Source organism: Pavona decussata, unplaced genomic scaffold (genome assembly GCF_977016875.1).
Source record: "Pavona decussata unplaced genomic scaffold, jaPavDecu1.1 SCAFFOLD_32, whole genome shotgun sequence".
Taxonomy (NCBI): Eukaryota; Metazoa; Cnidaria; class Anthozoa; order Scleractinia; family Agariciidae; genus Pavona; species Pavona decussata.
The window spans coordinates 736514-761163 of NW_028145455.1; the positions used below are offsets into that span (position 1 = coordinate 736514).

Sequence of the window (24650 nt, forward strand, 5' to 3'; positions counted from 1 at the left end):
TTTTGAGAACTACAAGTGCAAAAACGTCAGTAGCCCTTCACATTTCAAAAGCTCTATTTTCACTGGACCCTGATAACCTGCAGCAGAATTGTTTTTTAGGGCTGAGAGTACTGTTCCGTCGTTCATTCTTTTTTTCTCTCGACCAACCATGTAAAGGCCGATTCAGACATTACAACTTTTGCTTACGACGCATACTCTGTCGCATGCGATTTCTAGAGTGCGCGCTGCTCGCGTCATGTAAAAAATCGCACACAACTCCCCAGGGGGGTACTCGGGTATAAACGTGACGGGGCGGGGAGGGGTCCGACGGAGCTTAATATTTTGCACCCAAAAAAAAATACATGGACCTTATATTGTGAACCCAAAAATATATAAGACTGGAAATTTTAGACAAAAAAATACATGACTTTTATACCCTAAAAATGCCATTTCGGATCTAGCGGGAACTTTGGCTTGAATTGCGTAAGAACTATTAGCCTGGCGGAAATTCGAACCCCAAAAAAATACGCGCAAATTTTTCAGACCCAAAAATACACGGTTAAATCTTCAACCCAAAAAAATACAGGAGTTGAAAATTTTAGACCCAAAAAAATACGTCGGACCCCCCCGTCACGTTTATACCCGAGTATCCCCCCTGGGCACAACTCTCGTCATCCAACAAATCTACGATTGTCGTAGGTAAAATCCTACGACATTTTTTGTGACACACGACAGTCGTAAGCGAGTGGTAGGTTTGATTTACAATTACACGAACCAATTCGTGTCGTAAGCTTGTCGCATGCGACGAAATCTTACCTGTAGTTAGACTGCAAGCAGTCCCTTTCTGGTTAGTCGAGATGGTGCGCTCACAGTGCAGCGAGACTGGAACGAGGAGAAATAAACCCTTTTTCACGCCTTTCCCCAAGCCCCCCTCCGCTCGTTTGCTCCAGATTTTTCGCGCTCGGCTATTTCGCGCAACCTGAAAGGGACTGCTTGCAGTCTAACCTGTAGTTTTTGTTTCTACCGGGTGGAAATTTCGAACAGGGAGTCTGGGAACCAATTGCTTCTCTTGGAGAAACAAACATGGCGGACGAAGCCAACGAAAACGTTTGTGGGTGATGACTTTCATGTGAAGGCTTTTATTTTTGGAAAATAGTCAACCCAGGTTCTTAGCCATGAAGCAAGCAGTTGAATTTGAAGAGTGTTTAAAGGACTCTCCTCGTTTCAGGTGAGAAAAGATGGGTTTGGAGTTTGATTCGCATGACGCGAGGGGGCCGGGCAGAGCTTTATTTCTTGGCAAGGCGTTTACCAATTGTTCGTTGTTGTATTAACACGGCATGGTGTTGGTTTACTTCGATTACTTTCTTCTCTGAAAGTCAACTTCTTCAGTGACGTGAAAGTTTTCGCGGCCTTCAAATTTGTGGGAAGCTCAACTTACGAAAAATCGAAAATGAAATTGTACATAATTTAAGCGTAAGTGATGATCGCTAAGAATTATCCGTCTTTTACACAGATTAGATAGTTTTCCTGACTGTTCTAGTTCTAGAGGGTGTTCTTTTGGAAAGTAATCTTATTTTCGACATGGCTTTTGCTTTTTTTTTTATTTGTTTGCCATGTAAACTTAAATAATAGCACGTACAAACACGTACAGGTGTGAAGAACATGTTAGTTTTCCATAGCTTTTGTCAGATTTCATTAGATCGGCGCAAACACAGACTGAGTGAACAGATTTGGATTAACTGAATTAAATCCGATCAAAGGCTTAGCGTTGCGGGCTTCTATTTAGTTAAATGAGCTTGTATTCATGGCAGAAAACATTTAATTTTAATGGAGCTTTGAAAAGCCCTGTATTGACTGTTAATAAATTGTCTGTGTAAATGTATTTCAACTGAGAAATTTTTAAGCGCTTTCTAATAAGAAAGCGTGTGTGGTTACTTTTAATGGAAACTGAGTTTTCTTTCAATTTTCAAATGTGGATCAAATGTACTTGGTCTTCTAAAATATATTCTATTTATGTTTTTTATCAAGCTTTCCATATTTCTATTCCTTTACATTTATTTAACATGAGTTGCTGAACATTATTAATTAATAATTAATACACCTAGCTCAACAGCTTTTTTTAAAAACAAAACCTAAGACTTTTTCTCTTTTAGCTCCCATAGTTGGCTGTTGTGTTGTTTATTTTTAGACAAACGTCTCTAACCAGTATATACAAAATGATTTGTTGAAACTACTATTTTAATTAAGTCTGGTCTCCTTGCCTTTCTCTGGGCTTCTCAGGAAATATCCATGGAAATGGTAATGTGTCCTGGAAATATTTCCCCACAGCCCCATAGATCAATTATATATGCACCACTGCCATACTAACCCTCTTCCAAAAATGCAGAGTGTGAATAGCACTTGAGTCAGATAATGTAAAATAAAAATACCATTATTAAAAGCTGGCTAATGTTGGACAACACAGTACCAGAGTTTTGATTGGCTTAGCGACCATGATATATGAGCCATTATACCATTATAACTTAATTCTTGAAAGGAACAACTCGTGATCTGTTCCAGCACATTTTGGAAACAAAAATGCAAGAACTTGAAAAACGTTAGCCTAATATATTTCAAGTTTCCACCCATTCCGACCTACTCTGTCTCTGGCTAGAGGCACTAATCCACAGTTTTATTACACTGGGGCGATAATTTACACTGGGACGATAATTTATAATAAAACTAGGCAACTACATGTATTGTTTTGTTTCTGTTGACAGACAAACATTTATGGTTTTGAAATGACATCAAATTCGTGTGATACTTCCTTGTATAAGAAAAGATGATGTAGATCAAGATCATGTACATAACCTCGAACTGCCAATGATTTCCTCTTCTGATCTTAAAGGACCCTAGTCAGCCTCCGCCATTTTCGATGCCATCAAAATTATTGACATCGCATGGTGAAGCGAAATCTTATTGCTTTACTGTAAGTTTTGTTCTTGCAAATTTGTTTCATAATTTATCCTTAGTAGTTTCACAGTTATGTCGTTCATTTCGACATGCTCTGAATGAAATATAATAGCCAAACTCTCGCATATAAACAAAAAAAAAAAACGTGTGGCTGACTAGGGCCCTTTAATGCAGTGGCGTAATTGAGAAAAAAACTCTCTTCAAAAACAAAGAGGAAACCAGTGAAAAAATTTCAGAACAACATTCTGAGTACAAACAGTAGGCCAAATGCAAACATTCAGCTGGTTTTGACAACGGTAAATTAAGAAACCCAGTTAAATAGTCATTTAATTAGTACATTTTTGTCATTCTGTTCTTCAATTATTGTTCTGTAGGTTACAGGTTGATCAAAATGAGCATGACATCAATGTGTTGGAAGGTGCTCTGGAGAAAGTGAGTTGTCAACAATTGGTGCTAAGTTTGCAGTGATGTGCAGTGTAACTCTCAAGGTGCATTACTTCATACTGAAGCACCTCTCAAAGTGTTCAGAACTTCTAAAACACATGTTGGCTGGACTGTCAGAGAATTTGAGAATTAATGTTCTGGAAATAGAAAAAGTAGTACATGTATACCTGGTAACTTTTCCTTAATCAACTGAATGAGATTTTCCTCTTCACTTTTAATACTCTGGTTTCTGGTGTTCCAGTGATTTCTAAGTATTGCAGAAGATTTCTGGAAATGTTTCAAAATTTCTTTGTAACTGAAATTTAGAGTTCCTTTTGTGGAGCTGACCTGTTGCCATGGTAACAGCTATGCTATCAGAACATTGCCCAACGACAGAGTTACAACAATGTTTATAGTTTGTCCATATGTTCAGATACATTTTTTGCAAACTTTCATTAGTTTTGCAAACACTACAACAGTGAAACCCCTTACGAGCCTCTTTAAATTGACCCATGTGATGAACAGTCTACTAATCAGGCCAATAAGTAATTATTATTAGTATGTGTAAATTAGCTTTAACAAGCCTCCCACAGGCCAGATTGAATTTGACTTAGGTTACATCTATTATTGTACATATGGGATTCTGTAATGCTCTTTACATGTAGATTTGTTTTGCTTCTTCTTATTTCTTATTTTGAATGCACTTGCACTGACATGAGGATTTCCTTCCATTCATGTATGTTGTGCTGTTCCATAAGCATTGATAGTTCTTTACAGGATCTGTAGACTGGAGCTGTCTTCCAAATGCTCGATACAAGTTTAAGCTGGACCACCTCTAGACCTTTATCTATGCAATGGTTCCCAAAGTAGAAACTGCGAGGCACTTTCCTGTCATTCCTGTTTGCTTCCTCAGCAGTGACCACAAAACTTAAGACTGTTTGTGCAGAAGTCAGACAGTGCAGAGGTCTCCTTTGTTAGAACAATATTGCACATAATAATTATTACAGTGTACTTGTAGGGTCCCAACAGTTAATAAGGTACATGTATATTGAATTGTCTTTTAATTTATTAGTTGTCAAATTTATTGTTTCCAGCTCATAAAGCTTTGCAATGGAATGGTGGAGACTGGGAAATTGTTCAATACGTCTACAAGGTAACTACACTACACTGCATAAATTTAAATATTTATTTTTTATTTTTTATTATTAAGGTTACAGAGTTGGTTGTAGAAAGGTATTATGGAAAAAGTTACATGTACATAACAGACTACACCAATAAAAAAAACATGTTTATTGCTATTAGAAGGTCTAGTCCACTGTTGTAAAGTGTCAATGAAGTTAGACAGATTGCAAGGCACTTGTAGCCCCTCTCAATTTTATTCATCAAGTGCTTAAGACATGTTTATTGATCAGGCGAAATGAAACTAGTGTCACCTAGCTTATTTTGGTGTAACGTAAATTTTGTAATGTTCCCTTTATTGTTTCAGTGGTTTGGTGGGTGGTATAGAGAGTCTGATGAAGTATTTTGAAGGCGACAAACTTGTTTCCTCAACACTCCACAAGTTCTCTTGGGCCTTGTCTGAGCTGCAAACCTACTTAACAGTGAGTAATTTTGGATTTAATTTAATTTATGGTGGGATTGTACGATGGAATGGTCCTGGCCCTTAAGGTTTTGTATGTTATCCAGTGCCCACTAGTGTTAAAATAAACTGCTTTAATTTCCTTTCATTTTTTTTTAGATTCTTTTAGATCAAGCTCAGAGATCCATATCCAGTACTCTACAAATATTCATCAAAGAGTAAGACATGTGCCGCTCTTCTAAGTTTATAGATACACGTAAATGAAATGTGATGTTATGTCATGTCAAATCATGATGTAACATGTACATCATAATACATCATGTGAACATCATGTACAACATTTACATCATGTTACATGTTACATGTACATTTTGGAATTTCCAGTTGTAGCAGATTTTACAACCATTTTGACTTCCTGAATGCAAAACAATTTATTTCCTTTCCTTGTTTTTTCTTTACATTAAAGCCATTCTGGAAGAAACAATAAACATCAGGTTTCTATTTTTCATAATGATTAAGGCCATTTATGGGCAAAAAAAAATGAAAAACCATTTTTTTCAATCAGTCCTAATTCGGCAACTCCAAAATTAATTTTCCTTGAAAGCTTCTCATATGTATAAGTATTTTATATATAAAAACTGTCAAGATCAGTAATAAGAGTTTGCCAAAACAAATTAATATTAATGGTAACTGGATGATTGCGTATCAGTGAACTTAAAGGAAAAAGTTCTATATGGATATTAAATTGAAGAAGAATTATTTTTTAATATAATTTTTATATAATTTATATCAGAGAGGTGAAGAAGGTCAAAGAGACCAAAAAGCTGTTTGATCGGATCAGTGATGATTTGGACAAGTGAGTTCAACGCTGTTGTTGTATTTAAAGGAATTTATTTATAAACATGTCTTGATTGTTTAGAGGTTGATGGCTTGCTAGAGCAACATAAAACTATTTGATAGGATCAGTGATGATTTGAACAAGTGAGTTCAAGGCTATTTTAACAGTTGTACTCAAACAAAAATAAACATGGCTGTTTTTAGTTATTGATGGTTTGCTAACTTTAGGTGGCATATTTTTGAGTTTCTACTAATAATTATTTGTGCATATTATTATTTTTTTCCAGTGCATTGACCAAAAATGCGCAACTTCAGCGACATTGTAGAACATCTGAAGCAGAGGAGGTATCAGTCATATTTTATGATATATTTCTTCATCAAAGAAAGAATGCACTCTTGTTTTCTTTTTTGAACTAAATTTTCTTTGGTTTATTTGCAGGCAAAAAACACTGTGACAGCAACACACTCATGTTTTAACCACACAGCCTTGGATTATGCATTCCAGGTAAGACATTGAGCCTGATATCATGCATTTGTGTGATTACTGTCAGCAACTGCAAGAGATTGTTTGACCAGAAGGACAATTGGCAGTGCAGGCAAAAAAACAGGCTCTAGGTGAACAGAAGGCAGAAAGAACTAAGGCCAAGCCTTCCCTATAATAGCACACTCCAATCTCCTGGCAGTTAGGTTACTGTAGCGTCATTATTAAATAAATATGTATTTTTATTTAACCCTTCGAGCTCAATGTCAACATTTATTTTCTCCTCACTTTCCTCCATATATTTATGCTACTAGTTGGGAGATTTTGTTTAAAAATCAGGCATTTCATCTTTGGTGATTATTTCTTATATTCTCCTGACTTGAAAATGTTTAATCAAGCAGCAACATTTTAAGGAGAAATTACATGTAGATGTTGGTCACCACTGGGGCTAAAATGGTTAGTAGTATTGAGTGATGTGCATGTAATAATTATAATTCAAATTCATGCCATGTGTCTTACAGATAAATATATTGCAGTCACGGAGGAGAATCGACATTCTGGACACGGTACTTTTTGTTGTTGTCATTGTTGTTGTTTTTTGTTTTTTTGTTTTAAGCAGACATTAAAGCAGCAACATCTTGGAAATCATAGTAATTTTATTACTGATTAATGTTGCAGATCTTGAAGTTCATGCATGCTCAGTCAACATACTTTCATCAAGGGTATGATCTGATGAATGACTTAGATGAGTACATGAAGAAAGTATCTAAAGAGGTGAGCACAAACTGTTATCATCCTCATATGGAACCATGATGTTGTCACTGGCTGCAAATGAAATTGCAACTTTCCAAGGACAAGTCTTCTAGTCAACAAAAGTTTAGGTCACTTATAGCTCTAGAAACCCAGTTCAGATTGCATGCCTCTTACCGAATGTGTGATGAGCCCAAGAGCCCCTTTGTCGGAGGCTAATAACAATCTAACAATCTTTATTTGCTCATAAGATAAAAATATACATATCTTATGTTACAATAAAATGTAATATGTAAAATACAAAAATATATATTAAAATACACTCGTAAACTGGATATAAGACAAACTATAGAGCTCAAAGAGCTAACTAAAGTTAATTGTACTTGCTAATTGCTTGGAAACTCTCAATTATTTATCATGCCAAAATCGGAGGTTTCATAAAGATTTTGAACAGTAGGGCAAGGGGTTGTTGCATTTCCAAGGCAGGATAGTTGTCTTGGATGTGGTCTTCTATTGAAAAAGTTGGTGGAGGTGTTAAAATGCAGCCAGGCAAAGTTGCATTCACAGACAGTCAGTTTGCCTGACTGAGTGCCTTCTTTATGAAACTCCTTCCATAAAGTGTTTCCAAACAAATCAATTTACAATTATAGTTATTAATTATAATCGCAATTATAATGTTTAAATTATGATTCTGTGTTGAAAAGAAGAACCTTCTAAGGTCTTATTTACTGTAGATAGATATTACCTTCAGTAAACATTCCATATTACATGTACATGTACCTATCTGACGTGTTTGTTTAAAATGTCTATAGTAAAAAAAAATATTTCTCCATATTTACCTAAACTTCCCAGTGTCAATAATAATATTTGTTTATTTGTATCATTCCACATTGATGTACTATACAGTTGGAAGAAGTATCAGTTCAGTTTACAGTGGACAAGAAAGAAATGGAGGAAAGACATACGCTTGTCCAGAAAATGGTATGCTTTATAATTATTATACTACAAAAAAGATTCTGACAAATAATACATGCAGAAGTGATTACTTTTTCTGACAATTGGTTATCAAAATAATGAAAACTTATTATCCAGGTATACATATATATTAATTGAGGAGAACTAAACATCAATAATACCAAGTATTTGGTCTTAAATTTATTCCATCCTTATTCATCGACATTGACATTGACATTTATTTGCCTTTTTTCCCAATATATTGACAATTAATCCATAGTTTAATGTATGGCGAGGTGACCTCTAGAAACCACCAGGCTTATAGTTGAGGCCACCTCGTACGTAACAATATGCTTACATAGATAGGGTTACAAGTGTGCGGCTTGTACCATGATTAGCACTACTTGAGCTGAGCAACCCTTACCAGCCCTATTAAGGTTATGCTGTCCATTTTCCTAACAAGACATCAGTCAATTTTTAGTTGAGGTGTCTGTGAGGAGGGGTAACATTTTACTTGTTTTAAGTCTTGGACACTTAATTTTTTTCAAAATATAGTACATTTTATAAATTCCTAACTAGCCTTAAATTCTGTTTGTAATTATAGGAAGACAGTGGTTGCTTGGGAAGGAGGACGCTTGATGACCCAAGGTAATCATTGAAATCTGTCACCAGTGGTAATCTTGTTGTCAGGCATCAGTAGTGATCAGCTAGGCATATATCTAAGACTGAAGTCTTATGCAGAGTTGAAAAAAAAAGGGTTATCCTGAAGGCATGTTGCCCCATAGAATAAAAAAAATAAGATGTCTCTCCATTTTTCCTTAAATTTATTTTAGAAGTGGGCATTTGGCTACCTTCAAATTTGCCTTCCCGAAGTCAGTCAGTCAATATTTTATTTTCCAGCCCAATTTTCAGTCAAAAGGCCTCCATTTACAGTGTGGTCAAAATTTTCAGTCAAAAATTTCCTGTGTCAAATAGAAAGACTTTTCCAGTCATTCTAAACTTGCAATCTCATTGGTACTGTAGATCAAAAAACATGTGATGACGCAAGATGATAATAAATAATTGTAAATGGAAATTTTGTACAAATGGAATGGTAATTTCCGTCCCAATTGGTTGGAACAGAAAAAGTGAAGTACCTTCAAAGGTTGTATTTTTTTAATGGAACATTTCTGTTTGAGCCACGCTTGCCATTTGCGTTTCAATCAGTTAAACCAAAAACTTTCATTGGCTAAATGGAAAGCTCCCCACAACTGAAATTAAGGGGCTACATGTATTGCATTGGTCTGTTAAAATTGATCTGCCCCATTTGTACTCCACATACCTGATTACCCAGTACTTGAGCCAGTTCTCACTTCTTAGTTGTTACTCTCTTGTTTCTCGCAGTGGGTTGGTGATGGAAGGCTACTTGTTTAAACGGAGTAGCAACGCCTTCAGGAGTTGGCATAGGTGAGAAATATGTACAAATGCGCATTGCAGATTAGAAATGGATGTTCATGATTGAAGTTCAACCCCCCCCCCCCCCCCCCACTTAGATTCTAATATTAAGTGTTTAGATTTCGTGGACTCTTCCCTTTTAAAGTCAAGTCAAGAATTTCTTTAACTCTAAAGCCTAATACAGTGGCTAGAGGAAAATGGAAAATTTACAATTATAGTGTTTACATTCAATGATTCGGTCAGTAAAATACTGTCATTCAAATCTCTTCTACATTCTTGTGTTATGTACAGGAGATATTTTACAGTGCAGAATAATCAGCTGATGTACCAGAAGCGATTAAAGGTACATTTCATTTGTGTATAATTATGCAGTACTTGTGAAAACAAGGACATAACATTAGGTGGTGGCATGCACAAATAATCTGACTTGATAGATATGATGTTACATCTGCAAACACAAATCTCACAGTCTGTAAATAACAGTCTTTGATGTCACAATTTTTCATCGGTTTGGGGAAAAAAATGTACCAGTGTGAATTATTTGTGTGAAGCCAGTGATAATAGAGATAGTGAGTGAAATGTATAATAATGTAAACTGCTGGTATACTAACTTTGTTTTGTTTTTGAGGATGACCAAACTGTACTTGCTGAAGATCTAAGGCTTTGTAAAGTGAGGCTTGCAGAGGAGGCAATAGAAAGACGATTTGTGTTTGAGGTTGTTTCACCAACAAAGTAAGTACTTGATTGACTTAAACCCACACAACAGGATGTTAACCCTACCTCTGTAAATCATGTAGGCCACAGGCAACCCATCCAGCAGGCACTTGATCTTGTTTCAGTCATGTAGGCCACAGGTAACCCATCCAGTTAGCGCACCAACCGCAGGCAAACTGTTCTGTATGCCATGCAGGCCACTGGTGATTCACATAGCAGGAGCTTAACCTTGTTTCTGTAGCATGTAGTGTCACATGAAGAAAAGATTTACCCTATCATTTTACTTAGCTAAGCCAAGTTTCTTAGCATGACCAGAGATTATAAGTGCTACATGTAAGATGCAATAGGGGTAGTGCCTGAGGATTGTCCTGGAAGGATTCTACAGTCAAGACCTGTTTTGCATGCTATACATGTGTAGATGTGGAAGTTATGTAACCCTGGTTATATCATTCTTTTCTGTTGAGATCATGGATTCTTCAAGCTGATAGTGATTCCTTGAGAACTGAATGGATGGAAGTCATGCAGGTCAGTTTAGAATCATACCTTCTGTCATTTATGTGTCATGTCATAAATATAGGTGCATGTAAATTATTATCATCCAGGGCAGTGACGACATTAACTCTGACTGGACTTTTTGGAGGGACGCATTTATGAGCGCAGTCTCGGATTTTATCCCAACCAAAAAGATTAAAGGAAAAAACACCCCACCTTGGATCACGAGTGAAATCATCCACGCTCTGCGGAAAAAGGAGGATGCTCCCTTAAAGCTAAAGAAATCCCCTACTGACCATCAACAACAGAAGTATTGCCAATTACGTGCAAAGGCCAAGACTTGTATTCGTGAGAGCCGTGAGACTTACCTCAGCTCGCTTGACTCAAATCTCGAGCGGCAGCCTAAACGCTTTTGGTCCTTTTTTAAGCTCAAGAATAGAATGTGTAGACCTTCCCTGAAACGATGAGCTCTGGCAATGACACTCAGCACTAGCTGGCTAGTGTAGTCCTGATAAGGACTGTTTGAGGTGACATTGACCATAGTTACGTGAGGGACTGGTTATCAAACTTTGCCATGAAAACAATGGTGCTGTAATTTATGTTGGAAGGATAACAACAGTGCACAATCCTTTGTTTGAATGTTCACACTACAGTTGAATATCTTAGTTAACACGAACGTTTCTATTGGTCAGTTGCTTCAACACATTTCAAAATCTACGGTCGTCTGTGCACTGTCAAGGCCAACAATGCTAACAAAAACATATAACAAAGAAATTTGTCAGGCTTCATAACCATTGCCTTTTATTAACTATGCATTGACTGACATGTTGACAACTGGAGTAGAAGTTATTGTCAGAGTCAAGTGATAAATAAAATGACTTCCGCTCAACCTGTTAGAGTGGAAGTCATCATCACTTGACTCTGATCTTTGATGACTTCTACTACAGTTGTCAAAATGTTAGTCAGTGTCACCTCAAACAATCCTCCTCGGGACTACACTCCCGTGGATGATAATAATCTACATACCTATTTTTTAATTCTGTTTTGTGATTTTTAAAAACATGTATTTGAATTCTACAGGCCAGTATCAACAAGGCTTTCAACAGTACAGCAAAAGGCAAAACAGATAGCAGTGAGGTATGTGGTTATGTTACAGGCAGGTATACTAAAGAAGTATTTTTATGGACCAATCAATTATTGTTGACTGAAGCCTTTGGACAAATTTTTCAGATTTCTATTAGCTGATCTCTTTTGTACATTTGAAGTCACTAATATTAAATTTATACATTAAAATACCTTAAATTTTAATGTTGCCACCTTTTGGAAGTCTACCTGAAATATTTCTAAAGGCGAACAGGAGAGACTGCATGCAATCACTGTTCATACTATAATAATAACTAATAATTTATTACAATGTGTAAATTATTTAATTTAAATCGTTCCTTTGCAGTCCGATTCACTGGGCTCAGGCTTGAAGAGTAAGAGTGTGGAGTCCTTAGACAAAATTCCTCGACCGAAAAGGTTTGAATAAATTCTAGATAATGTTGATAAATGTTCGCAACTATCAGATCGTAACCAAAATTAATAGAAGGTAATTTTGTACAAGGACAAAAACTGCTGGTGCAGCTAAGACATCAGAAATGTGTTGTTGCTAGTAGAAAACAATCCCTTATGTATAGTATTTGGAAAAGTTCAATTGTTTTGCTTTGCCCATCACCTAATTAATAACCATCAACTAATTTATTTGATTTGATTTTACTAAATATGGCTTGTTTTGTAAATGCATACGATTTTTATAGCACTTTTGTCGTACTCAAGTTGCAGTTTTAAATGTATTATTGTGTGTGTAAACTTAAGTGGCAATTTTAGCATGATTTATTACTGCTGTATAGCAGAGGTTTGGAATGTGTTTCAAACGTGATACAAATTTGCAGGGTTTCTCAGAAAACATACTACAATATTGTGCTGAAGCCACAGCTTGTTTGCATGTGTGATTTGAAGCTGCAGCCTTGCACAAGAAAAATTGCTGCAAAGTGTGACAAAAGTTGCATATTAAATGAATATTGAATGGGCCATAAGAGCAGATTGAAGAAACTGAGGATTGTTGTAAGCTCTCAGTTTCATAGCTGTTGTCATGATTGTGTTTTATATCTTTTTAGTATTCTGGAACAAATAAGATCCGTTAGTGGTAATGACAATTGTGCTGACTGTGGAAGTCCTGGTGAGAATTTAAGAGTATAGTAATAAATTAAAGTATTTCAAAATAGTTGGAACGATTGGTCATGTGCTAGTTGATGGCTCTGACATTTTCAGATGGTTAGACTTTCTAGACAGTCTTCTCTGACAGGGACAAAAAACTGTAGGCTCCATCTAACAGCACTTTCATTGATCACTCTTGTGGGATGTAAAAGACCTAACTGGTCACTAGGGATGTAACAAATCTCTGGCAGTGACCCACACCTGGTGGCTATCTCAAGTTTGTTGATCTCTCAGCAGTGCCTACATGTATATACACTAGCTCTACTCTATTAACTGCCAGTCAGTCAATCATATCATCTTGCCACAGGCAATTTTTTGCTGTGCGTACACTACTTGTTGTTGTACAGTTCTGTAAATATAATGGCTGGTTTTTGTTTCTTTATGTCATGCAGATCCATCCTGGGCAAGCACCAACTGGGGTGTTGTGCTTTGTATAGAGTGCTCTGGAATTCATAGGTACACAATTTTATTTGTACAGTATGTTGAATTCAAAGATCACTTGTTTATATTAAAAAAAAAGGAAATGGTTGAAACTCTTTTTACAGCTGAAAATAAGTTAATCCAAGGACAAACAGGCATCCATCCTTAGACATACCAACTATCCTGTAAAGGGACACACTATACCCTGTGAGTGGACAAGCCCCTTGAAGGGATGCACCCCTCCTGTGGTATGCAAGGGTACACTCTATTCCATAAGTGTACACATCCTATAAAGCTACACATTCCATTGATGGACACACCCCATGTGGGGGATAATTGATTGTGTTGTGGTTGTCTATGGCCAAGTGATGATGATGATGATGACGATGATGATGATGTTCCCGGTAGTTAACGTTTGTGCAGCTGTCCATAGGCAAGGCATTCCCGACCACAGACCTTGAAAGTGTATAAGTTGCTAGAGTGTGATTGAGTGGCACTGACGTCATGCTCATGTTTAAATTTTTTGGTCAAGGGATTCTCTTCTCATGATAATGGCTAGAGTGAACAGCCATAAATGCAGGGGTCGTGCAAATTAAGTTCCCCATTCCATTTCAGTGTTTAGAAATGGTGTCTTTGCTTCCATTAGGAGTTTGGGTGTTCATGTGTCTAAAGTACGATCACTCACCCTTGATGCCTGGGAACCAGAGCAGATTAAGGTAAACTGCACTGTTTGTGTTTTCATAGTTTCATAGTTTCATAGTATTTTCATAAGATCATGTTGCATGGAAGGGAATTCTGGAGCATTTCTCTGAATGCAGCTCGGTTCTTCAAACCCTCACCCTATTTCAGACCAAAAGATGTAATATTCTGGTACCCTTTTTCAGACCTGGCCTATAAAATACATATGTACGCCTCTAGAAGCTGTAAAATCCATAGGGCCATTTTCAGACTTTTAGAGCAAAAATTAAATTATCGTTAAAAAAAGGATCTGTACCCTATTTCAGATTAAAATGGCCCCAATTTGGCGCAGTATATTAATTGGTTTTGTAGGGGAGTAACCCCACCTGTAAACCCCCACTATTAAACACAACTTGTTGTATACATAGACACTTTTTTTTTGTTTTTAATTAGTTAATGACAGAATTGGGAAATGAGTTAGTCAATGGAATCCTGGAAGCCAAAGTTGATTCTACAAATTCGAAGAAACCCACCCCACAGAGCAGCAGGTATAATAAATTACAATCGGTGTGTTATTGGTAATTGTCAAATATTGTGATTTGGAAAAATTATGCTGGGGAGGGAGCAGGGAGAGGCCTGGGGCACAATAGAGCTTTTATGGAAGTTTAATTATGTACTTTCGTTTGTGAGTGAATGCTCTATAATATATCAGTCTCAGTAAGGTGCACATATTATTTTGATCAAGAAACCCCTAAGAATTACCAGTTTACCAGTCAGAATGCTGTAAAAAGTGTTCCCCATTACATACATACAACAACAACAACAACAACAACAATTTAGTTTTACAAATTCAGAAAAAAAGTTGCTTGTCCCGCAAATAGCCACAAAGCTAGTCGAGGCGAGATAAGACGAGTATGAGAACATAATGGAAAATACAAAAAATTTAAATTTTTAAAATTATTGGATATAAATTTCCATGAATTTACTTCATACTAAGTACAGTCAAACCTCTTTATTACGGACACCAAGGGGACGAAATAAGTGTCTGTATTATAGAGGTGTCCGGTTTAGAGAGGTAGGCTTTATATGGATTTCTGTCTCTCAGGGACCAAGTGAACTGTCCGTTATAGAGAGGTGTCCTTGTTATAGAGGTGTCCGTAAGGAGAGGTTCCACTGTATTTGTGTGAAAACCAAATTTACCTCGTGCGAACACTTCATGAAATATACGGTGGCATGCATGCCTTTACTGATTTAGAATAATTATCCAGAACTAATCATTATTCAAATGGTACTCAGTCTTATAAATTTCTACTGCTGTTGCAGAGGAGAACGAGAAGCTTGGATCAAAGCGAAATACTCACAACACAAGTTTGTGTCTCTGGAAACCTTTCTTTCCAAGTGTCAGAGACTAGACAAAGGAATTATTAAAAACTTGGCCAGGATGAAGGTTTATCATGAGCAAAAAGGCCAGGCACCTGAAAGAACTAACTCAAAGAAGAGCAAGATGTTTAGAAGGAAACTTGCCCTTAAGGGTCACAAATCTAAAGTAGACCACAGAAAAAGTGCCCCTCCAAACATGCTGTTATCAGATCTCACAAGTAAAGACTATGAAAACCTAGAAAAACTGGCATCTAGTTATCTTGAACGCAGTAACGATGAAACAGCTAGCAGTGATTCCCATGATGAAGGAGCATCAGAGGGTGCATCACAGACAGGGTCTGTTGATGGGAATGGAAGACCACGAGCAGCTTCTGTTAGTCATGCGAGGTCTTTATCATTTGATGAGGGTAGAGACAGAGGGGATTCTTTAGATTCCACACTGAGTGATAATGGACAAATAGCTGAGGATAATGGCGAGAGTGAGATTGACGAGGAGAAAAGTTTGAAAGAAGACAAGGAGAAAGCTATCGCTGTGCTGAAAAGAATTCACCCAAGCAGAGTAAGTACAATGTTAGTATGCTGTAGGGTGTGCATGCCGTGGTAATTCATTGTACTTGTACTTTGGACCACTGTTTGCACATTATCACCAGCTCTAAGGACTGTATTATGCACACTCTAAATTTGGCACCTGTTGTGAAATATTATATGATAAAAAGTTTGACACATTCTATAAATTGTAAACCCAGGGTTTAGCAGACAGTCACAGCTCTATCTAAAATCAAACATAAATCTGAGTGATTAAATTGTCCATTGAGTAATAACTACATGTAAATTCATTGCTTCCTTTGCTTTGTCCTTGCTATGACAACTTTCATAATTTTTTCTAATAAAATCTGACCTACTGTAAATATCAAGGAAGGAGAAGTCTCAAATGTCATTTGAAGTTTCAAATGAAAGTGCACAGCTACTGCAAATTGGAATTTTTAGAGGGGTGGGTGGGAGATTAAACATTAAATAACTTTCAGCACCCAGCTATAACTGTTCATCTGACAATAATTTTCTGTTAGGGTGCATTTTACCAGAGTGTGCCGATTTGAGTTGATATTTAGATGTATCAAAGTTGACAATGTTGTTCTTTGTACTCTTGGTGTGAGTTAATCTTTTGCTGCTCTTGTCATAGTTACTGTTCAAAGCTGCAGAATGGAAGAGCCTCCCTCTCATGGCAGCATCACTAGCTGAAGGTAATTGACAACTGAAATGTATCATCATAAAATAACTGGGTGTCAGCTTCCCACTAAAAAAGTTTAATAGTGACTTTCAAAGAAACATTTTTAACCCATTAACGGCTGTGCCGCCAAAAACTGTCCGAGACTTTTCGCATGTTCGCGTTTGCTCCTCACCTCCCCTAGAAAGGATATTTTTGTCCTCTATTGTTGTAATTGTCTTTAGAAAAGGGTGACCAATCAGAATCCATCGTCTGCACATATATTTTTGGGCCTTAGCGGGGCCTAGAGACAATAAGGTTTCTGTCTACGTAGCGAACCTTTTGAGGAAAATGGCAGACACATGGAGTTGCACATTTGGAACAGTATATTTCCTAGATTTACATGACATTGTACAGACTTAAAGGACCCTAGTCAGCCTTCGCCACTTTCGATGCCATCGAAATTATTGATACAATTGCATGGTGAAGTGAAATCTTATTGCTTTACTGTAAGTTGTGTTCCTAAAAGTATGTTTCATTATCTTTAGTAGTTTCACAGTGATTTCGTTTATTTCGACATGCTCCGAATAAAATATAATAGCCAAACTCTCGCTTATAAACAAAAACAAAGGTGTGGCTGACTAGGGCCCTTTAACCACATGCTGATTGCCATTTAAGTGTCTTTCTTGGTGTGTTAATAATAATGATGATATTAAATAATAATAATAATAATAATAGGTATACCAAGTTGCATCGTTTTAAACAGGCCTCATAGCCTATGTTCGCACTCTATGTACGTTTTTAGGGGCATAGCATCCAAACGTTTGCATACTGCTATAATAATAATAATAATAATAATAATAATAATAATAATAATAATAGTAATAATAGTAATAATAATAAATAATGTCGTACACTGCTCGTAATAATCTTTATACAGGTAGCCCACATCATGGAAGTGATATTCAGGTGGGGCCGGGTAGATTGAAAAAACAAACAAAATAATGTCTATTGAATTGATTCTTGAAGTCATGCTTCAATTTTTCAATTTTTAGGTGCAAAAGTGAACTGGGTAAATGAAGAAGATGAGTGTAAAACAGCTCTTCATCAGTCCATCCTCGGGGTACGATTCTTTCTTATCATGGCTGTTCTGCTTGGAATCAATCAACAAGTGGCTATTCTTTGCATTGTAGTGTCGACTACCGGTGTCCCAAAGGGTGGCTTACTTACGGCTGAGTCTCTTCTGAATAAAACTAAAACTATGAATTTCATATGTTTCACCTCCCAAATTGTTCTTTCTATAGTCATGTTCCGAAGAATGCAATCCTAGTTGCATGTTGGTTGCTTTAATTGCGTCTTTCATGGAAAAAAATTTGAAAATGTTTGGTGTTGGGACACTAATTTCCTCCCCCCCCCCCTCCCCCAAGGAATGTTTTGTTTTTTGCCGGGGCAGAGTCACTTACATGCCAAGGCTTTGATGCATGTGTCACACTTGTATTTGTGTCAACAAGTCATGTGTGTCATTTAACGTACTCCCCTAATCTCTGCTTACTACTAATTTTTTATCTCCAGGGGTCATTATCGGCTTGTGAGTTTCTGTTACAAAATGGTGCCAAGATAAACCAGAAGGACAAGAGAGGGAGGGGTGCACTGCATCATGCGGCTCTCTTAGGACAGACAGGGTATGCTTTTTCAGTTCTCTTTCTTTCAGTAGATGCGACTTTCTAATCAGCCCAGGTGCATTTTGCAAAATTTCATTGATATGCATGTTAAACAAGGGTTCTCAATGTGATAACAACTCTGTATGCTCTACTTTGGCCAAGAGAGTTATTATATGATGTTAAAACTTTTGTTTATTTTTCATTTACTGAATAATACATCATTCTCATTTATTCACCAGGCTTAAAATTTTTCCTTCACATGTATTTCCATTGTGCATATGCCACACATGACATTCCAATCCTAGCAGTATGCAGGATGTTTGTCCCAGTAACCTAGTTTAATGGCCTCAGCTCCCATGAGTCTCCTGTAGCTCAGTGGTAGAGCATCTGAACTTAGTTATTGGAAGGTCTTAGGTTCAACTCCTGATAGGTGCACTCGGATTTTTTTCGAGTATGCCTGTGTCATTTATTGAATAATACATCATTCTCAAACATCACTTGACAGTTGGTTCAGTTTTTAGGCTAAAGTCATATTAAGCTTGTTGGGCGAATTCAAGCTCCCAAAATGGAACTATGTTCCTGACACAAGAACCAGTCTGTGTGTATTCCAAATTGAAGCAAATTCAGAGGAATTTGAATGCCAAGGTTAAATCATCTTTTACGTTGATTTTGTACCAGGCCCTTCAATTTTTTCTTTTAATCTTGCAGTCCGACCCTTTTGTTCTTGAAACGAGGAGGTAATCAACATGATGTTGACGAGAATGGAGAGGTGAGACTGTGATTGTCTCTAGTGCTTAGTGACTAATTCAATTTTTTGTCAACTGTTGCAAAATTACAATTAAGGCTTGTTCCAAATGTCGCGCTACTGCCGTGCCGAACTAAATTCAAGAATTTAATTTGACTTAAACACGGCAGTAGCACAACATTTGAAACCATTTAGTTTGGCAGACTGAATTAAGTTTGGCATGACTATTTAGCATGGCAGTAGAGCGACATGGTTTCAAACGGTGTGCTATATCCATGCTGAACTAAATTCATAAATTATTTTAATGTATTTTGGGTTAATTTGCTCATTTTATGCATTTCTTTATTTTAGAATTTGGCATGACTGAATTAAATTTGACTTTTGAAACCACTGCCGTGCCACAGCTGGGTCAAATTGATTTAAGTTCGGCACAGCAGTAGCACGATGTTTGGAACAGGCCTAAGATATCAATAATTACTACTAAACATTGTTTTTCTTTTCAGGATCCTCTTACCATTGCAGTAAAACGGATGCATGCAGATATAGTAACCCTGTAAGTATGATAGGCCTGCCATTATATGCCAGTCCTAATCAGTAATTAAATGTAGTTTGCATTTTGTTGTTTTTGATCAGTCTCTTGGACAAAGATTCCGAGTATTCCACTTCCCAACAAGCCTTACATTTCTGTATCCTAATTGCTGCTGCTAGATTATCTTCAATGTTAAATGTAATTTCAGGTTACGGCTTGCAAGACTGAATGAAGAAATGAGAGAAAGTGATGAGATTAGTCAAGGTAAGCTTTTCGCCATTAAAATAATTATTTAGAAACAACATGTTCTAACACAAGTTGATCACTTTGTTAACAAAGCACCTAGACATAATCTAGTTCCATACTGTAGTTTTATTTATTGACTGAAATAAACAACATTCTCCAAAACTAATTGCAGTGTCATTTCTTTTCAGGCGATAACACATTTTTTGATGTCTTCAGAGACTTTTCCAACATGGCATCTAAAGAACCAGACAGGCTAAAAAGAAACTTTGATTCAAAAGATCCAGACAGGCAGACAACAGTGTGATGATAGTGAAATTATATACCTGTTGATTAGTCACATATTAGATATTATTAAATCATTAGAGACATTGATAAACCACCACAGTTACACCAATCAAAACATCGCCTCAAAACATATCTACATGTAATTTGAACTGCTTTTGCGATTATTCCAACTCGTTCAGCTTGTATATTAGCCTCCCTCGCAGACGCTCTTTTCCCAGGCTTTTCTTGTAATGTTTCCTCCCTCATGCAGCGTCATTATCTAGCTAATTAAACATTTGTCTTGTGGCTTTAGCTGTTGCAAGAATAGCGATGTTTAGGGTAGCAGAAATTTCTGTGTTGATTTTATTTAATTGTAGGTGGCGAATGGGCTCTGAAGACTGAGTTGCTACATATCAAAGCTCTAAGGACTGGAGATTTGATTTAAATAGATTTGAAAACTGGATCAAGACAGTGATTACTAGAATTTCATTTTCCATGCAATAATCAGCAGGTACTAAAACTTACATTTTTAAAACAGAAATTACTAGCAAATGTGGTCTCTTGTTTTAAGTGACTGTTATTCAACCTGTACATATCCAGTTAACATTGTACATAGTAGTAATAATTATATGGTCATCCTTAACTCTTCCATGAATGACAATATTTAGTTTCAAATCAATTGGTGGTCCACATTAAAAGCATGTCAATTACCTTTATCACTTGATATAGTCAAGCATGGCCAACTGTAAGTACAGGGTTATTTTTCAAGTTTTGTTTTTGACAGTAAAAAGTATATTAAGAGATCAAAATTTAGCTTTTTCATTTGAGGTGACTCAACACCAAAAATTTCAGCATGTGTAGGAGAAGGATTCTGTTTTAGCAAGTTTGCTTCAAAAAAAAAAAAAGTTTGCTTCAGCACAAGAAGAGTGTTTCATCTGTGTATTAAAGAATTTATAGAAAATAATTATTCAACTGCGCCCATTTCTCAAAAGCCCAAATAACTTACTCAGCTCAAACATTAGTATTTTTTTAAAAATGCATTTTTATCCAATGGTGGCGAGTTTTGCTTCATGCAAACTTGCTCAATGTATAAAAGAATTTAGCATTCCTCAACAAAAATTCAATTTTTCTTAATCTTGAAAGCTCTATCATTCTATTAGAGCTTTCAAAGTTAAGAAAAATCCAATTTCTGTTGAGGAAATTTATACTGTGTATAATTGTTCTCAGAACTGGTAAATTATTGAGGCTTTTGAAGACTGAGACATTCTAATTGAAAAAAATTATCACTCTATCAATTTATTATTAATAATAGGCAAGACCTTCCTTGTATATATTTAATTTAAAGGATTTCCAGAATTTATCAGCACAAGTTGTTAGTTTCCTGCTTTAACATTAGGAAAAGATTGAATGTGACAATCTTGTCAAGTTAGAAATCATAAATCATAGTTGTTTAGGGATTTTTATTAATTAATAGGTATTGAGTTTGAAACACAATTTCTTGCATAAATGTACTTCCTAACAGCAACAAAATTGTATAAATTTATGTTACAAACATTTATATAGGCTGAACTGAATTTTTTTTCTAAATAGACAAACTAAAATGACAATGAGAATAAGAAAAATCAGCTTTCAACATTCCATGGTTCCTGTTAAAAGTGGCTTAAGCTTGCAACACACCAGGTTATTTTATATTATGGCAATCAACGAAAATTGCCAGGTGTGCCTGCTACAGCGATGGTAATTTTTGCTGACCAATTCAGGTAGGTAATTAAAATTAGGAGAAAAGGGATGGAAAACTCTAGAACTGCTGACAAATCAAGCTTTGGAAATGTTTCTTAGGGAGGGAGAAAAGAAGGAACACTTGAGGAACACAGAGGGCGAAGAAGAGGGCCTCTAAGACCAGATATGAGAAATGAAGGACTTTGAGAAAGTTGCAAAAGACCCTCCTTATCCTCATCTTTTCCCTTTCCTTTGGTTCTAGAGAATTGTCAGCTTTCTCCTTTCTCAAAATGTACCAATAGCCAGCAATTTTACTGCTTAGTTCACCCTAATTTTTCCAAGAACCTGCTTAGCAGCCAAGGTGCTGCCTGGTATCTGGTTACATCTGTATATTGCCAAATACTACAAAGCATTTTGACAGGACTCTTCAAGTGTTGTTCAAGTGTTATCAAAAGTCAGTAAAGAAGAAATGTCTCAAACTAGGTACCATTGGTTCTTACTGAAAAAAACCCTTAAATAAAAACTTGTTTCAAATTTCATTAAACAATAATTATTGTTATATTGTTGATCAACAATAGTCCTTCCATGTAGCATCACATCGCCCATAGCAGGGGTGCTGTATAATTCTAGCTGTCACTTGGCTTGTTTTCTTGTTTTGGTTCAGCTTGACTTCCAGCTTGATTCACTGCAGGTGAGTCCTCTTGCTTTGAATGCTGCAAGAATTAATTGAGATAAAAAGTATCAAAGATCAGGATGGAGCTTGGACTATGAAGACATAATCCGAACTTCATAAAGTCTGTGTGAGCCACATTACTTAGTGTTGTGACTCACACAGACGTTAACTATGTTATACAACTTTAAAAAATGCCAATGGTGCGTGTTGTTCAAACTATCTAAGAAAAAATTGAAAAGCAAGCCGAACGTCCTGGACACAAGTTTCTCAGCTCCTTTTGCTTGAATGGTACCACTTTGGGATTTCATCCACAGACTCAAGTTAGAACCACTTGACAGCATAGTGAACAGCACCACAGGAAAGTGGTGCTTGGTATTGTTCATTTTAATGGTCACAGAGTATCACCCACAAATTCAAAAGCAAGAACTACTTTGCACAGCACATTTTAATGATATTTATTTATTTATTTATTTATTTATAAACATTATTTAAACAGAAATTCCAATTCAGCGTAGCTGGTTTAAATGGAGATCTGTATAAAATAATAAGAATAAATAATCAAATATAGAAATGAAAGCAAAAGTCATTTCAAATTTCATTAAACAATAATTATTGTTATATTGTTGATAAACAATAGTCCTTCCATGTAGCATCACATCGCCCATAGACTTAAAATTTAGAACCACTGTGTGTGACATAGTAAACAGTAAGTGCTGTAGAAACAGCACCACAGAAAAGAGCTGTTCAGCAGCTTTCACTTGAATTGTCACAGTTAACAAGTTCACCAGACTTGCACATTAGAACCACATCGTTAGAAGCAGATTAAATGAACCAATATTTGCTTCTGGATGGAAAGGATAGCAAAACCATCTTCAGAGTGAAAACATGTTCATAATACAGTACAACTGCTACAAAAAAGATGTAATTCACATTCATGTGTACCAAACAGGATTTTTTGCGCATTATTTTTCCCATGCAAGTTCTTTGGCCTTTTGTTGTTATCTCACAGGTTTTGTCATCTATGAACATTCTTACCTTCCTGTCTTGATGTTTTGCTTCACCATCCTTTCCAAATCTTGACCACAATGGTCTGCCCCCACCCCAGGGAGGTCTACCAAATGGAGGCCTATGAGGTCCATGCCAAAGAAACTGGTGTCGACAATTGGAATATCCAGCACCGAGGCCTACTCCTACACCTAAAGTTATAGGCCAAGCTGATCCTGAATTAAGAAAGAAAGAAATAACAACGCTTCAAAAATGGTTCAAGAGGTTTACGGTTCTTCTCAAAGAAATTTGGAGGGTTGTCCCATACGTCGGAAATGAGTTGAATTATCTAAGGATCGGGTCGAATTGACTCCACAAAAGTCATCTTGCGAGAGACTTAGAAAACTTACGGGTAGATTGTAACAGGGGGCTAGCAATGTTAGCAAATCGAGAAAGGTTCATTGATATTTTGTTAGAAAAATGTTACTGCAAGCACTGATGCTTTTAGAATGAGAAAGGTTCATGTTGTTGCCCGTTAGTTATGACTTGCTACCTGACTTCCAGTGAATCAAATCATCTGCACTTATAAATGACCTGACTCAGGTCGGATCGAGTCTCAAGCCCTTCCTCCCCCTCCCCCCCCCCCTCCCCCCTTATCAGAAAAACAACTGCACACTTGAAGGAACAGCTCTGCTGATTGCTTTTCGTGGCCTTGTGATGCCTTGCAAGCAAGTTTGCTCAGCGCTTTCCTCAATTGTGCGACAGGCTTTTTTTTTTCCTTTTTTTTTTTGCCCGGGATGATTTATAATTGCCCGCTCTTTGACGTTTACGAATTATGATTGGCAGGGTATAATTTCTGAAGTTAACTACAGCTACCCTTTGCTCGATTACCAGCCTCTGTTCGGGAAAATGAGCCTTAACTAGCCGCGTTATCAAATCAGAAGCAAAGAAAAAAAATCTTCTACCAAGTTACTTAGCTTTTTAACTGCTGGTTAATAACGCTTAAGCTTAAAGCTAAGTTATATTGAACTAGTAAGGCTTACTTTTGAAAAGCAAAAGCGAAAATACCCCTCCAAATACAGCTCCACCAACTGCAAATGAACCAAATAAGAAAATTGAGCATTTCCAACGTTACTTCTCTTCCTGTAATTTTATGTCAAAGTACCAGCTTTAAACGTCGTATCTACAAGGCATCTATCCCATTTTCTTCCCAAGTCTTCTTCACTGGGTCGAACGGGCGCCATCTTGAATCCTTCACGAGCCTGCAGTGCTGCTGAACAGAAATTTCCCTTG

At 36.6% G+C, this 24650-nt stretch overlaps 3 protein-coding genes across 3 annotated transcripts in view; 2 read left to right on the plus strand and 1 right to left on the minus strand.

Annotated features, from left to right (window-relative positions):
- The window catches only part of LOC146484509 (uncharacterized), a 278821-nt gene that overhangs the window by 9118 nt on the left and 245053 nt on the right, over positions 1-24650 (plus strand). The window lies entirely within an intron of this gene.
- Positions 1030-21619, plus strand: LOC146484511 (arf-GAP with coiled-coil, ANK repeat and PH domain-containing protein 2-like). The gene is made up of 30 exons (XM_085104584.1): positions 1030-1207; positions 3306-3363; positions 4449-4507; positions 4841-4955; positions 5093-5151; positions 5727-5789; positions 6058-6115; positions 6210-6275; positions 6773-6817; positions 6930-7025; positions 7908-7982; positions 8560-8603; positions 9339-9401; positions 9681-9732; positions 10018-10121; positions 10568-10628; positions 11676-11732; positions 12046-12116; positions 12755-12816; positions 13247-13310; positions 13921-13990; positions 14406-14500; positions 15276-15891; positions 16513-16573; positions 17592-17659; positions 18109-18218; positions 18906-18966; positions 19446-19495; positions 19680-19735; positions 19906-21619. The coding sequence occupies exons 1-30, from the start codon at positions 1155-1157 to the stop codon at positions 20019-20021; spliced, it is 2628 nt and encodes an 875-aa protein (XP_084960710.1). The 5' UTR covers positions 1030-1154; the 3' UTR covers positions 20022-21619.
- LOC146484512 (MICOS complex subunit Mic10-like) lies at positions 21422-24637 on the minus strand. Its single transcript, XM_085104586.1, has 4 exons — positions 24523-24637; positions 24401-24448; positions 23409-23593; positions 21422-22413 (listed from the first exon to the last, which is right to left on the minus strand). Exons 1-4 carry the CDS (start codon positions 24599-24601, stop codon positions 22327-22329), a joined length of 399 nt encoding a protein of 132 aa, XP_084960712.1. The 5' UTR covers positions 24602-24637; the 3' UTR covers positions 21422-22326.

Coding starts and splice junctions, on each gene's coding strand:
- LOC146484511 (XM_085104584.1), top strand. CDS start 1,155: ATGAAGCAAGCAGTTGAATTTGAAGAGTGTTTAAAGGACTCTCCTCGT. Junction 7,026..7,907: donor TGAAGAAAGTATCTAAAGAG/GTGAGCACAAAC, acceptor TGTACTATACAG/TTGGAAGAAGTATCAGTTCA. Junction 10,122..10,567: donor GAGGTTGTTTCACCAACAAA/GTAAGTACTTGA, acceptor TTTTCTGTTGAG/ATCATGGATTCTTCAAGCTG.
- LOC146484512 (XM_085104586.1), bottom strand. CDS start 24,601: ATGGCGCCCGTTCGACCCAGTGAAGAAGACTTGGGAAGAAAATGGGAT. Junction 23,594..24,400: donor TTCGCTTTTGCTTTTCAAAA/GTAAGCCTTACT, acceptor TTCTTAATTCAG/GATCAGCTTGGCCTATAACT. Junction 22,414..23,408: donor CAAAACATCAAGACAGGAAG/GTAAGAATGTTC, acceptor TAATTCTTGCAG/CATTCAAAGCAAGAGGACTC.